This window comes from Rousettus aegyptiacus, unplaced genomic scaffold (genome assembly GCF_014176215.1).
Source record: "Rousettus aegyptiacus isolate mRouAeg1 unplaced genomic scaffold, mRouAeg1.p scaffold_m13_p_6, whole genome shotgun sequence".
NCBI lineage: Eukaryota > Metazoa > Chordata > Mammalia > Chiroptera > Pteropodidae > Rousettus > Rousettus aegyptiacus.
In genome coordinates this window covers 47631666-47646921 of record NW_023416309.1, presented here as the reverse complement: position 1 = coordinate 47646921, position 15256 = coordinate 47631666, and the positions used below count along the sequence as shown (strand labels likewise).

General features: G+C 37.6%; 1 protein-coding gene across 2 annotated transcripts in view; it reads left to right on the top strand.

Annotated features, from left to right (window-relative positions):
- GPAM (glycerol-3-phosphate acyltransferase, mitochondrial) overlaps positions 1 to 15256 on the top strand; it is a 58586-nt gene that overhangs the window by 23280 nt on the left and 20050 nt on the right. The window contains exons 1-8 of one of the 2 annotated variants that reach the window (XM_016159762.2): positions 2976 to 3273; positions 5181 to 5311; positions 6487 to 6609; positions 8588 to 8661; positions 10971 to 11084; positions 12756 to 12902; positions 13555 to 13651; positions 14282 to 14418. In XM_016159762.2, the coding sequence (XP_016015248.1) occupies positions 5210 to 5311; positions 6487 to 6609; positions 8588 to 8661; positions 10971 to 11084; positions 12756 to 12902; positions 13555 to 13651; positions 14282 to 14418 (794 nt within the window). In that variant the 5' untranslated portion in view covers positions 2976 to 3273; positions 5181 to 5209. Of the gene's footprint in view, positions 1 to 2975; positions 3274 to 5180; positions 5312 to 6486; positions 6610 to 8587; positions 8662 to 10970; positions 11085 to 12755; positions 12903 to 13554; positions 13652 to 14281; positions 14419 to 15256 lie in introns of those variants that run through there. The other variant, XM_016159761.2, reaches the window with a different exon arrangement.

Below are 15256 nucleotides of genomic sequence, written 5' to 3'. Positions count from 1 at the left end.
TTTATGCTTAACATAACAATGTTACAACAGAATACTTCTCCATTTTTAGACCTTGTAATGTCATACATTTTATTTCCACATATATTATAAACCCCACAAAATATTGCTTTTATTTTTGCATTAAACAATTACCTTTTAAAAGTGTTTTTTTTTAAAGGAAAACTTTTATTTACCTACATATTTCTTGAGATCTTAATTCCTTTCTGTAGACTCATCTTTCCATTTGACTGTAGTTTCTTTCTACCTAGAGAATTTTATTTTAACATTCCTTGTAGCAAGTATCTGCTGCTGATGATTTTTTTCAGCTTTTATATGTCAGAACATGTCTTTATTTTGTCTTGTTTTTGAAATGCGTATATTTGGGGGAAAAATTCTAGATTGACAGTTTTTTTCAGTACTTTAAAGATGTTGCCTCAACTGTCTTCTTGTTTGCAAATTTCTGATGAGAATTCTGCTGTCATTCTTCTCTGTGTTCCTCTGCACAGTAATGTCTTTTTTTGGGGGGAATGATTTTAATATTTTCACTTTATCACTGGTTTTAATAAATTTAATTGTTTTGTTCATTAGTGTAGTTTTCTTAATGTTTCTGCATAGAGTTTGTTGAGCTTCTTAGATTTGTGAGTTTATAGTTTTTACCAAATTTGGAAAAATATCAGCTATTATTTCTTGAAATATTTTTTTTCTGTCCTCCCTGACCCTTCTTCGTTCTCTTATTTTTCCTTTCCTTCAAGGATTCTAATTGCACGTATATTAGTCTCATTGACAGTGTTTATTTTCATTCTTTCCATTCCTTCTGTTTCATTTTGCATAGTGTTTATTGCAATATTTTCAGGTTCTTTAATCTTTTTTTTTTCAGTAATGTTTAATCTGCTGTTAGTCCTATATAAGTGGAATTACCATGTATTAAAAATTCCAGGTGATGGCTTTATAAGCCTTTTTTAAAAGACTTTCTGCATCTCTACTTAATACACTCAATCTTTCCTCTACTTTCTTAGACACAGACTATTATTTTTAAAAATTCTCTCGTTTCCTAATTCTATCATCTCTATTATTTCTGTGACTCTTTCAACTGAATAATTTTTTTTTCCTGCTTCTTTTTTGCATGCCTGATAGTTTTTGATTGCATGTCAGACATTGTGAATTTCACTTATTGGGTGCTGGATGTTTTTGATTTCCTGTAAGTATTCTTGCGCTTTGTTCTGGGACATTTTATTCTTGAAAACAGTTCAATCCTTTTGGGGCTAATTGGAATTTGTTAGGTAGAACCAGAGCAGCATTGTTTATTTATTTTAGTTGTCTTAGGAGAGTAAATTCAGTCCTTGTTGCTCCATCTTGGCCGGTTAGACTGGATTATTTTAAGTTATTGTGATACTGCTGATAAAACAGATTATCAAGGGTGTCACTTTTTCCAAAATGATTCTCATTAAGTAACTTGAAGATGTGCAATGCATATCTCCTGTGAGTACAGTAACCCTTTGTGCAATGAGTGTGACAAAAGAGCTGTCTACAAATAAACTTTAAGACAATTTAATTTCCCCCTCTGGCTTGACTTTTAATTCCTGTGACATTCTCTCTGCTTCATTTCTCATTACTTTCTCTTTAGTAATGACTAGAACTCTGAGGCTTTCCTGTTTTCTCTCCCCACTTTTTTATCTTTTTCTTTTTTGGTCAGGGACCAGTAATCTATACATAAAATTTCACAATGTTTTGGGATTCAAATTCATCTTATTCTAATCAACATGGTCTTTGAGTACTTTGGTGTGTGCCTAGAGCTAAGGTGTAGTGGGGCTGATAAAAACAGGGTCTTTGACTTCAAGAAGCCTTTTTTTTTTTTTTAATGAATAACCACTTCTTCTGTTTTGGATTGTTTTAAAAGAGGGTCACACTTGCATTTTGGGATGGACTTAGAAGTAGAAAGTTCAATAGAAGAAATTCCTGTTTTTCTTCTTGTTCCTCAGCTTCAACAAGCATTTCTTGAGTAATTAACATAACAAAGCACTGCTGTGTTACCTAAGAAACTAAGATAAGTCACTAATACTGATGATGAGTTCATTATTTGTGGAAGAAATATTAAGTCCCAAGGTGTGGTACCACAGCAAATATTGAGGGGTTGGAGAGATTAGAGAAGGCTTGGAGACCTAGTTCAGGAAGGAATAATAGCGTTTAGGGGAGAATGGCATTAGCACAGTTAGGAGTATGAGTGTCCAGGTTATGGCTAGGGACAATCGGAGAGGGTGAATGAAGTAAGGGAGTTTTGCTGGAGAATAGTGGAAAAAGTAGAGGCTTACCTGTGGCTGCCTCATGTGCCAGGCTTAGGCATCTGGACTGTGGGGAGTTAGATGGGTGGATATGGACAGATTTGTTCTGAAGAGAGGGTTAGGGTTAATGTGTGCAGAGATTAGGACTGGGGGCAGAGGTGTGAGGGCAGGGACTATATCTTAACCATCTTTGTATTCCCAGCTACTAGTTCATACTTAATGCTTGCTGCTTAAGTGCATGTAGAAGGTTATCTTTTTCCTTCTAAATTGCTAATATGCTGGATAACCACTGGCCTTGTCTACAGCACCACAAATATAGTCAAAGAACCTCTTTGTGCTCAGTGTTACTTTGTTTGACGGGCTAACAGCAGGCAAATTTGGACTCAGACTCTTTCAAGTCTTATTTCTTTAGTTCCTCATTTTCTTCCTTGAAGGAAAAGGCACTCGACCATTGTTACGGAAATTACACAGCAGGACCATTCCCAATCCCCACCTCCCCTATCCCTAATAAATTCGACATAATCTTCCAAATCTCATAAAAAGACAGACCACACATACACACAGCAACCCAGACAACCCACGGCGCACATTCCTAACAGAGCCTGGTGTAGATACAAACTCCCAGAGGAGCAGTTTACACAGCGCAGACTTAGGTCCGTGTACACACACACACACACACACACACACACACACACACACACGACTCAGCGCTTAGAACCATTCGTTTAGGCATTCGTGTGCACCCTGCTTAGCCACAGAGACTCTCACTCGTGGCCACACACGCTACACACCCAGCGCGCAAGGCCACGAGTGGCCCGGAGCCAGCAGACTCGAGGCCGCTCCCGTCACTCCCAGGAGCCCGTTGCGTCATCATGGTGCGACATTGCAGCAGGCACTGGTGGAGACTTTTAAGTGCAGGCAGCTTCAGCCCGTGAAGCCGGCGGAGCTGCGGGTGCGAGCTGCCAGGGCGGGAGCGGGTGACGGGAGGCCGCTCCAGCCGGGAGCGCCGGGACAGGTGCGTGGTCGCCTCGGCGCTGGAGCCGATGCAACTTTTGCAAGTTGCCGGGGCGGTCTGTGTCCCCCCTGGGCCCCCTCCCCCGAGTTCCGGGGTTCCCCCTGACAAATGGGTTCTGGCTGGTGCTGGGGTGGCCGTCAGGATTGTGCCTCCCCCACGGGAGACTCGGTTGAGGCCGAGGCCGGGCGTCCGCTGTGGACTGAGTACCGTGCGCCCCTGCATGGGGCGTGGGGGCATTGGCTGTGGCGTTGAGGCAGCAGGGGTGCTCGGAGAGCAGGCTGGCGCCGGGGACATTCCGGTGACAGATGACCACTGATCGGACTGAGCGCTCGCTGGGTGTGAGACACTGCACTGTGCTATGCGCTTTGTATGTATGTCCCAGTCCTCCCAGCTTCCCAGGAGGTAAGAGCTATCATATTATGCCCACATTGCAGATGGGGAAGCCAAGGCATAGAAGTTAACCAACTTGTCCAAAGTCCCGCAGATGGTGAGCGGTGGGGCTTTTGAACTCGGGCATGTCTGGCTTCAGAGCTGTCCCTTTCAGAACCCACAGTTGGCTTCCCTCAGCCCATGGTACCTCCAGATTTTTTTTTTTTCTCTCTCTCTCTCTCTCTCTCGACCTTGGATAAACGCCGTGGGAAGGGAGGAGCGAAGCGTGGACTTCCTATTGGCACCGAACCCTTTCCTCCTCCCCTCCTCCCCTCGTCGCTGAGGCCAGCAGCCTCTTCATTTTCCCAGGCTGCGAGGAGCTCCCTCTGTAGTTGCAACATCCTGCAACTGAAACGGATAGCTGACTTTTATAATAACGAAGAGTTTTCTTGCCACGTGTATTACTGTACTATTCTCTCCTCTCGCCTTTTGTGTTAGATTGTTACTCATGTTACATTGTTAAGGACATTTAGGCTGAGGATAGCAGATACAGCAGCAAACTCATGTGGCTATTTTAAAAAAATCAGAATATGCCCTCCTAGAAACACTTTTAACCTGCAATTGACCTTTCAAGGTTTTAAAGGAATAATTTAAGGCCAAGTGAGAAATAGCCAAAAGCTATTTAAAAACTATTTGAGAATTATATCAGAAAGTTTTTATATTTTAGGTTGGTATCTATCAATTTTCTTTAGCAGTTCACTGTTAGCATTTTCTCATAGGGTAGGAAAAAAATTGTTGAAAAGTATGAAAACTTAGTTATTTCAAATAGGGTGGTTTTGTTTTAGAACTTCGTAGATGTACTAAAAATACAAAATATCACTTCATTTAAGACATCACAAAATTAAGAGCTTAATTCGATTTAAGTGTGAAGTTTTTGAGGTGCCCTCATCGCCTTCACCCATTTTACACTGCTTAATATGCATGACCAAAAATTCCTAGCACATAATTTTTAAAAATTATCTACTTGTGTGTTCCATGTAATTAAATAAACACATGCGGCGTTTGAGCTATGCTTCCAATAAAGCTTTTCTATTCTGCTGTAAAATAAAATAAAATAAAATAAAATAAAGTAATGTAACGTAACGTAACGTAACGTAAAATAAAATAAAATAAAATAAATAAAATAAAAATAATAAACACATGCCTTCATCCTCCCAGAAACTATTCAGTTATTAACATAAATGAAATAATTCTTCATCATGTACTTAAAATAAGCTATTATTTACCCTTGCAAATTCATAACTGGTTTGTTTAGGAAGTCTAAAGATACAAAAGTTGATTTTTTTTTTTAAATTAAGGCTGCGTAACTGAATTTGTAGAAACACATCAAAGTCTGTTTTTATACTTCGACCTAACATGGTGGAAGTCCATCGTTAGTTCATTTGACATCCTATTATAGAGCTAAATCATGAATTTTGAATTCTGGTCTTTACTCTCTAGATTCTTCATTAACTTAAATGGTATATATTGTTTTACAGTACATGATTTGGGAGCTACACTCTGTGACATGGATGAATCTGCACTGACCCTTGGCACAATAGATGTTTCTTGCCTGCCAAATTCATCAGAATACAATGTTGGCCGATGTAAGCACGCAAGCGAGGAATGGGTAAGTTTATGATTATGATACAGATTAAAAGTGTTCGACCTAAAGATGTTCATTTCAATGTTATTTATAAAGATAGACACAATGGAGGCAACATAATATCAAATAAAGGGTAATAGCTACAACAACTTCTTCTAGCTGTTAAAAGGTATGTTTATGAAGTTTAATGGTATTATGTTAATTGAGAAGAAAAATTGGGTAAGAAATTTAAGTATAATGATTATGCTAAAAAGTAAAACACTTTTGCATAGGAAAAAACCTGCTAGTAGTTGTTTTGAGTGGTGTAGTTATAAAGAGATTTTTTAAAAATTCTGTATCTTCCATAATCATATCTAGTAAGTGTAAATTCTGTGATAGAAATAAAGTTTATTTTAAAACTTAAAAATAGGAAATAAATTTTGGCATAAACCCAATCCAAAGGTCATGTGTTATCTTGGATTGTTTTCCCTATTTCAACATAACATGGCATGTTTAAAATATTTCTTGAACACTCTCTGCTTTATGTAAAAAATGATGATGGAGGGGTTTTTTTTTTTTTGGTTTGTTTTGCTTATTTTTGAGAATGCTATATTAGTGAGATTTGAGTAACTAATGAACTCAAAGTTAAGAGAAAAATGTTTAGAACAGAAAAGCAGGGTTTGACCCTAATCGTATGGAACAACTATAATTTCAATTCCAGCCTTTAAATTCTTTTGTTAGAATAAAGGAATGCTTCGTGAGTGTACTTGTTTTTTATTAAAGTAATTAAGCTGTATTATAACAGCTTCTCACTATGTAAGGCCTTGGTAGTTCTTTTGGGAGAGTGTGATTTAAGAGAGAGTAAGATTGTTAGCATAGGGATCCAAGAATCTGATTTTATTTATTCTGCTATCATCAGAGGCTGTTTGACCTTTTATGACTTTGTTTTTAAACTGTGAATGCTGCTTTGAGTGTGCAGTAGACTTTGCCAGCTATTACTATTCTTAGGTGCTCAGTCTTTGCTCATATTCCAAGTGTTGATCATGTAGGGAGTACCTTGAATAAATATCACTCTGAAAAACACATACTTATACAACTACCAAAAGGAAAATATGTCATCAGTTTCTCTTCTATCTGAAATATCTTAGTTTTGGACATCACTTGGATAAGTATAATTTTCTTGCCATTCAGCGACTATTTTTCCCCTTAATATTTATTAGGGTGAGTGTGGTTTCAGACCTACTGTCTTCAGATCTGCAACCTTAAAATGGAAAGAAAGCTTCATGAGCCGGAAAAGGCCATTTGTTGGAAGATGCTGTTATTCCTGTACTCCCCAGAGCTGGGTAAGGATGCTCCTGCTTATTGAACCTATGAAATATATGTCATAGATTTCCAACTTTGTGTGAATTTGCTGCTGGGTGGCCTTAATAGGTTTTATTCATTTTAGAATTTAGAGCCATGTTTATAAACCATATATTCCAGGTGAAGATGTTGACTCAATTTTTCTTTCCATTCATTTATTGGTCCAATAGTTGCGATTTTGGTTCTTTAGTAGTTTTAGTGTGACTTTAAGGGGAGAGTGGATCTTACTTTCAGTTAGCTCTTCCAAAGAGTTGGTGGGAAACTTTACATAACTTCTAGATGTTGAACTTCAGCACTGTGGCTTGCTCTAGTCTTTCTAGGTTTCTATTTTGGGGACAGTGGGGGTAGGGCATCTGTTGACTTTGTGATAGTGAAGAATGACCATTAAAAGGTTAGGTGAAGATATAAAAAAGAGTGTGTAAGAGTTTGTTTGTATTTTGGTGAAAAAATACAAGCTATACAAAGTCTTCAATGTCATGGTGCTGGTATCAATATTTGAGGGGAGTCTGTTGCATAAGAGGGATGATTCAAAGGACAGTTTGTCAGAGGGATGTGTTAGCACATGGCTGTAGAATCTAATATGGGTGTTTTAATGTGTTAGTTACCTATTAAAAGGTATACCTGGATGTTAAATACTCTCTGAGATGGGCTGGTTATCAGGACATAGGAGTTCTGCCATTTAAGTACCTGTCATTTATAGAGATTTCTTATAACCTGTGTGAATAGCTAACTATGTTGTGTGAATTTTCTGCTCAGGGTTGGCTTGGCAGGAAGTAGAATTCTGAGTCTGGTATAAAGAGATTTACTCACCTGGGAGAGATTTGTGTGGGACCCAAGCAGTTTATGTTAAATATTCAGGTCTGCTCAAGAATGTCTTGATAGAAATATTGTCTCTTTTAAATCACAGGTGCCTTATTGCAAGAATTTGGTAGGATGGAAGGATCATGGAAATTTCTAGTCCAGGAATAAGGGTAGTTCAGATTAATAGGCAAATAGGTCTGGCATCTCAGCAAATTCTAATTTTGAATACCTAAAAGATCAAAAGAATACCCTAACTGTAAGCTGTTCTTAAATCAGGAGAGAGTATAGGAAATTATTTGGTAGTAGTGATGGTTTGGGTTAGGGATAGGTGAGTTGTATAACAAATAATTGATATTTGCCTAAATATAGTACCTGATGGAACTGAAGTTGATCTTCAAATTCTTTCATCGCATATTTATTTAAAATATTACTGCTTGATAATATTTTTATAGTAATTTTTTGATACTTGTCACCCTTTCTCTGAAATCCTATTTTCCTTTTCTCTAAAGAGATTTTATTTAAGTATTTTTACATCTTTTGTTAAGGGTACATTATGCTTTCTCAGCATTTATTTGTGCAAAGTTTACCTTTGTCCACACAGATAAAGTTACAGACTTTTTCTGTTCAACAGAGTTATTTCTGGATTATCTTTCAAGGTTACCTATAAAGAGGATGGCATTTAACCAGACATTATTTCATTAAGTGGAACAGTCATTTGAGGGAAATGGAAAGACCATTCTCTTTGGAGCAAGATCTAGGATTGAATCCTAAACATCTGCCAGCCCTTTTCTGTCTATAGAATGGGGATAATAATTGTTATGTGTCAGGATGTGACAGAATACAGTATTTCTGTCAATGATCAAACTATTTGTGGCTTCAACTCTTGTTTAAAGCAGGGGAGATTGGGTCAGAAAAAGCAGAGACACTATTTTCTTTACAAGATGTTAAGGATTAATTTTGAATTTGTAACCTTCTTTGAAGGCTAAAAAGTACTTTTCAATAAAACATAATTTTTTTTATCACTTAGATTTTTGAAGCAATGCCTCACTTTATGCTTGAATTTTAAAAGTTATCGAGTACTACTCATATAAATAATGTGAGCACTTTGCCAGCAAGCCAGTTATATATTTATGTCTATGTTTATTTTGTTTTATGTAGGATAAATTTTTCAACCCCAGTATCCCATCTTTGGGTTTGCGGAATGTTATTTATATCAACGAAACTCACACAAGGTAAAAAGAAATTTCTTATGCTTCTAACACATCTTAAAAGAAACACTCCATATTAATTAATTAATGCAATTTAAGATGGATCTCATTCTGGGTTGTTGGTTTTTTTTTTTTCATTATGTTTTTGAGAGTTAATAGGTATGAGTTTCTGGTACAAGAGACTTTGTCCAAAAATTGGAAACAGTACAGCTACCTGAGAGACCTAATACTATTGCCACTGCCATAATGATATAGTACATATTTTCTTGAGAGTATAGGTATTGGTCAGAGCTTTTTATTATTTATTCATACATTTTGCATTCGAAGTATTCCAAATTTTGAAGATTTGTCTGAGGAGAAATGTAGGTTTGAATGTCTTATGATCTGGTATGACTATTTTAGATTTCAAAAAAGTGGAACCGATTGAAATATGCCTAATCTATAGAGTTTTAGAAGATATTTTCCTTTATTGAGGAAATGTTCTTTTATTTATTATTAGCTTAAGACTTTTCTTAGAATTCTTACTTCCAAATTCCAGGCATATGGAGATAGACTATTAGGCCCCAGAGAAAAGCAGCTTTGTTTTCTGCGAACCTAGGCTAGGGGATGAGGAAGGAGAACGGAAGGTCCTGTGAATGTCTTTGCGGTGTGAGAGAAACGGCAGCCAGAAATGCTACCAGTTCTTGTAATTCTAAGAGTAAGTGCCTGGAGTAGGTAAGCAGTATGCTTATGTGATGAGAAGTACTTGAATTTCCATGAAAAATTGATCCAAGAAGTCAAATACTTAAATTTTAAATCTTTCTGATGGTACTGCTCAGGTTTGATGATGAGATCATGAAAGACTGTGACAATACCTGCATATATATTACTTTTTTTTTTTTTTTTTAAATAGAACTGAAGTCAAGGGACATATTTTTTTCCCCATTTACAAGCTATCCTCCCCTTTTCTTCCCTCCTTTTCTGCTTCCCCTCTCTTAAGTTTGGAGAAGGGAGGCAAGATTCTGGTCCATTGATTTTTTTTTTTTCTTTCTCTTGGTTGATATGACTAAAATCCTAAGAAAAGAGATCTCATTGGGTCTCTTCTACATTTCGTATATAAAGCCAGAGGGTCCATTTGTTGCCCTCAATTGGAGGCAGTTAAGGGGGAAGAAGCATATGCCGCAGTGACGAGACAGTATTAAACTGTTCAGTGTACCAAGCCACCTGTGCAGGTGAGCTGGCTCTTTGGCTCTTCTGTGTGTTACATGAAGCAAAGCCTAAACGTTCTCGTTCTCTCTCTCTCTCTCTCTCTCTCTCTCTCTCTCTCTCTCTCACACACACACACACACACACACACACAGCTTCCGGTCAATTGCAAAGGGATTTCATAGAGAGTTTGGACTTTGTACTTTTGAGTAATAATTCCGAAAAGTTTTCCCTGAAGGAAGTCTTTAGAATTCAACCCTTAACATTAACACATTGGGGCAAGTTTTCAGAGAATTGAGAGCAAGGAAAAGAGGAAGGAAAAGAGAACGTCAGGCAGGACAGATGAAGGAACATGTGATTCATCAGCAATTCTTCTTCCTCCAGTTACTTTTCCTCGATCAATGGCTTTTTTGGATATTTGAGAATTAGTGAATTATAATTGAAATCTTCTATTTATATGAATATCATTTTGGAGGAAATGATAATGAGGCATTATATAATCATTATGAATGGTTTCAAATCACTGCATAATGTTTTGCATTCTTATAGTTTGTAGCATTTTTGTTCCGAGATCCCTGTCCCCCACTGTCATTGATAGGAATATGTCCTATCCCTTAGGCATGTTGAATGTGTTTAAGAAAAAAAAAAAAAAAAAAGAGTAAGAACTTCTGCCTTCTTGAGCCAGAGTACAACCTTAGAAGAATTACTAACGAAAAAGGAAATTAGCCCTTCATGGTAGGAAAAGGCTTCCAAATTATCTTTATAGTCCATAGCTATAGCTATAAGCTATATAGCATATGGATAGCATTCAACATATTTGCTTCTTTTTGTGGTACTAGTAAAGTAAGTTATTTTTATTTCTTTTGTTTTTATTTTTGGTTTATTACTTGGCAGAGTAACAGTATTCAAACATTAGTACATAAATTCCAAGTTTAAGTTTTATCTGAGTACATGAAAGAAATTAGGAATGAAATTCTCTGCATAGCATCCTGAACTAGTAAAGAGAATTTGCTATAGGAGAACCCAATCTCAAGAACAGATCAAATGAGGCCTTGTTTTTACAGGAGGGAATGCGCTGTGTAATTTAAGCAACTTGTTTTAGGGTTTCCTAGAGTTTTTTTCTCTGCTAAATGCTTTTCATATTGCAGGCACCGAGGATGGCTTGCAAGGTGTCTTTCTTACGTGCTTTTTGTTCAAGAGCGAGATGTCCATAAAGGCATGTTTGCTACCAATGTGACTGAAAATGTGCTGAACAGCAATAGGTAAGATGGGGGTGCTATTGTGAAAGGAGAGGCAAGGACGGGTGGTCGGAGCAGAGTGAGGAAGTCGTCTTCTTTATTAACCTTTGGTTTGTCTGGCACTCCAGGGGCATTTGCACTTCCAAGTTAAATGGTAAGCTCCCAGGGAAACCAAGGAAAGGCAGAGAAGAGATGGTTTTCCGAGCAGTGCTCTGTGGGAATAGTGGTCTTGTTTTATGGGATGGCAGATGAATGGATTTCTAATATGGGACAGGCAAGTCGGAGTTAGAAATGGCATATATCTCCAGAATTCTCAGTGCAATATTCTGTAAGATGCATGTTTGGGACATTGCATTTTCTATTTTATAGCTGAAAAAGAAGTGAGTTTGCTATCTCTGTCAAAGAATTATCAAGTACCTAGGCACACATTCTTGTACTAGAAAGTCATCGTTAGAAATTTTAAGAGAATAAGATACTGTCTTTGCTCTTAGGGAGCTTGGTTCCAAATGGAAGGGACTGACTGGAACTCAGGTGGAGTGGTACAAGAAATCATTCTGAAGTTTAGGTGTTGGAATGTGGGAGTTTGGGTGGTGGTTGGTCTCTGTCCCACCTCACTGGTGTGGCCCATGTTTGACATCTGCCTGTATTTGGGGAGCTGGAAGCTGGGTTGGATAGAAAGATGCTTAGAAACGCAGGCCCTATGGTATGGTTGTTAAGGCCTGGACACAATAAGTACTCAATAAATATTGAATGAATGGATCATTGATAATGGAAATGTAATAATCATGTCAATTACTTATAAAAACATTTCTAGCCAAGTTGAAATACATGCTATTCAAAGAATAGATTTAGGCAACATCGCCATCCTGTGAGGTTGGTGTTTTTATATTAATGAATTATGACGTTTTGTGGAGCTTTGCTATACACTATTCTAAAATCAGCAGGAGAACACACAATTATTTTCAATTTGCTTGGATGATTATATATTCTGTTTCCTGGATAAAAAACCTTCAAGTATGTTTCATTCTATCCAGATATTTTGATGAGTAGCTAGAATGTTAGAAGTGATTTAAGGAGTTCTTCTCAAGGTCATGTGAAAGATTCACAAAACTGGATTGATCTTCCTTTGAGCCCACTGCTTCTTGTTCTGCAGTTTTAATCTCGAGCTCTGCCTTTTTCAAATAACTGTTTTGATTTGAAAATACTTGTTAATATTTACTTCCCTCTTTTATCTATCCTAGAGAGTTTTATATATAGTTCTAATAGAGTCACATTATAAATGAATAATTAGGCCTTTAAAAGTAAAATCAGGCATTACTTTGGTAGCGGGCTTTGGATACCTCTGAATTACATGCCTAAACGGACAATCTTTCCTTTTCTCTCCTCTGCTATACTGAGCCTCACGGCATAACTAGAACATTCAAATTTATATAGTTGTTACACAGTGAATTAGAATTAAATTCCTAAATCAACCTTCCAGAGTCCTCGGAGGTTCATTGCTTTAGGAGTGATTTCCTTAATATTTAATAGACGACCAAAGAAAACAGTTCTAACTTGAGCTTATTCTCTCATGTTACCACATAATAGAGAGAAAGTACATTTCGTTTTGTGACTTATAGCTATGGTTTAGAAAATACTGAATACAGAACGTCGCACAGAACTGATTACATTGTCTTCTTTCCATTTTCGAATCAGAGTGCAAGAGGCAATTGCAGAAGTGGCTGCTGAATTAAACCCTGATGGCTCTGCTCAGCAGCAATCAAAAGCCATCAATAAAGTGAGAAAGAGAGCCAAAAGGATCCTTCAAGAAATGGTTGCCACTGTCTCACCAGCAATGATCAGGTATTAAAAGGCAAGGCAAAGAGTTTTCAGTGGGAGCCATCGTATTTTGAGGAAACAGGACTGAACCACTGGACTCTCCTTTCCTAGCATGATGCTGCGCAAAGATGTTTTAACATAGTCTGATGTTAAAACCAACTCTGCTTTATAGTCTTCATATTCAGCTTCCACGGGCAGTCCCACTGTGGTAGGCTTTAAGGTGCCTCAATCTCTGTTAATTGATAGCAGCTATTGTACTACCATTGTTTGCTCCCTAGACTAGTTGTCAGGTTTCATATATCCATGTCTTCAAAGGAGTGATTTTCTCTCATCTGCTCACCTAAATATTTGCTTGGTCGACTTGCCTCTGAAATGCAAAGTTAGAGTCAAATATAAGATTTTATTCCCTAATAAGTGATACTTCTATAAGTAGTGTATTTGTAAAGTTTGCTTTTTAATGCCACAGTTCAGACACACACACACACACACACACACACAAACACACACACACATACACAAACACACACACACACACTTACAAGCACAGTTAGGCTATAGCTTCAGAAATTTAGAAGACAAAAGTAAAATATATATGTGTGTATATATATGTGTGTATGTATCTCTATGTATATGTACCTATGTGTTTCTACATTTCCTTTTGTTTTCTCACTTTCAGACTGACTGGATGGGTGCTCCTAAAACTGTTCAACAGCTTCTTCTGGAACATTCAGATTCACAAAGGTCAACTGGAAATGGTTAAAGCTGCGACCGAGGCAAGAAATCTGTTCATCTGTCATTCCATTTGCTCCACATTTGTAGGCTGCTTTTAGATTTCTCTTGGAATGTTCTCTTGTGTACTGTTGTGCATTCCAACCTATTCAGGAGTGTCCTCTTGTGAGATGACCACAGAGTTGTGTGTGGGTAGACACGGGGAGGTAAAAGGGACCACCAGCCATATGCATGAATCCTTTACTGGGTTACCTTGTAGCAGCTCTGAGAATCAGGTCGAACAATTCCTATTTTGCAAATGAGGAAATAAAGACTCAGATAGATGAAGAAAATTTTCCAAGTGATAGCTAATAAGTGATTTGCCTAAGATTTCAAACTAGGCTCGACACCAAAACCTGTGTTCCTTTTACATGGTCAGGGCTGCCTCTCAGGAGCTATGTAGGCTCAACTTGAAATTTTGATTGCTCTTCTCCTTCCCTGATTCTTTTTTGTTGTTGTAGATTTTTTTTTTTTTAGCTATATAAATTTTAAGTTGAGAGAGGTTCATATCACTAGAACATGTTTTTAAAGAATGAGTCACTGATTAGCCAATGTTTGAGTAATCTAACCAACTATTAAGTTGCAAAGCATGATTGAATTTTACATTTCAATTTTAAAATGTTTCCTTTCACTAGATGAATTTGCCGCTTCTATTTCTACCGGTTCATAGATCACACATTGACTATCTGCTGCTCACTTTCATTCTCTTCTGCCATAACATCAAGGCTCCATATATTGCTTCAGGCAATAATCTCAACATTCCCATCTTCAGGTAAGATCAGCTTATTTTTAAATTTAAGGTATAAAAAAGATTCTATTTTGAATGTTTTTTTTTTTGTATTATACCTTTGACCAATGTTACTGTAAAGACGATGGTAGTTTTTTTTTTTACTTCCATTATAAAAGTCATGCATGTTTATTGTGTGGACAATTTGAAAAATAGAAAAAAGAAACGTGAAGACTGTCACCATTATTTCTGTATTTTACATGGGGTACTTGGTGAACCGTGAATACCTAAACTTTATGGGCGATGATTAATAATTATCAAATGGACAAAAGACAGAATAACAAGATAGCAAATGACCGCATCAGCCTTGGCAGCAGGGACGTGAGGGCGGGGAGCTGGGGCGGTGGTGATGGTGTAAAGGAAAGGAAGGAGAATCGTCCTGGTTGGATTCCAGCTCACGGTTTGGAAGGGCGAGGAAACTGTAAAAATTACAAGGCAACGTGAAGGTGCGAATTTTAGAGGTTTTCAGAAGGTAGCGTATTCCACTCAGAGGAAACAGTACGTGAAAAGGCAGAGCGATTCAAACACGTGGTCTGGTTAGGAAATGGCAGAGAGTTCAGTAGGTCTGGAAGGTAGTGTGCACTGGAAAGGGCCCAAGGCTGGAGGTGGTGGCCGCGCAGGTAGTGAGAGCTGGATCGAAACAGTTCCTAAGCCAAAGTTTAGAGTGTATCCTGCACTGAGAAATAACAGGGTGAGAGTTGCATTTTGAAAAGTCTTTCTGGTTTAGAGAGAATTAAAACAACTCTGACTTCTTTGCAGTAGTTCGGGCAAAGGATAATGAAGGCGTAAATTAAAAACATGGAGTGCTCTTGGAGAGGAGGGC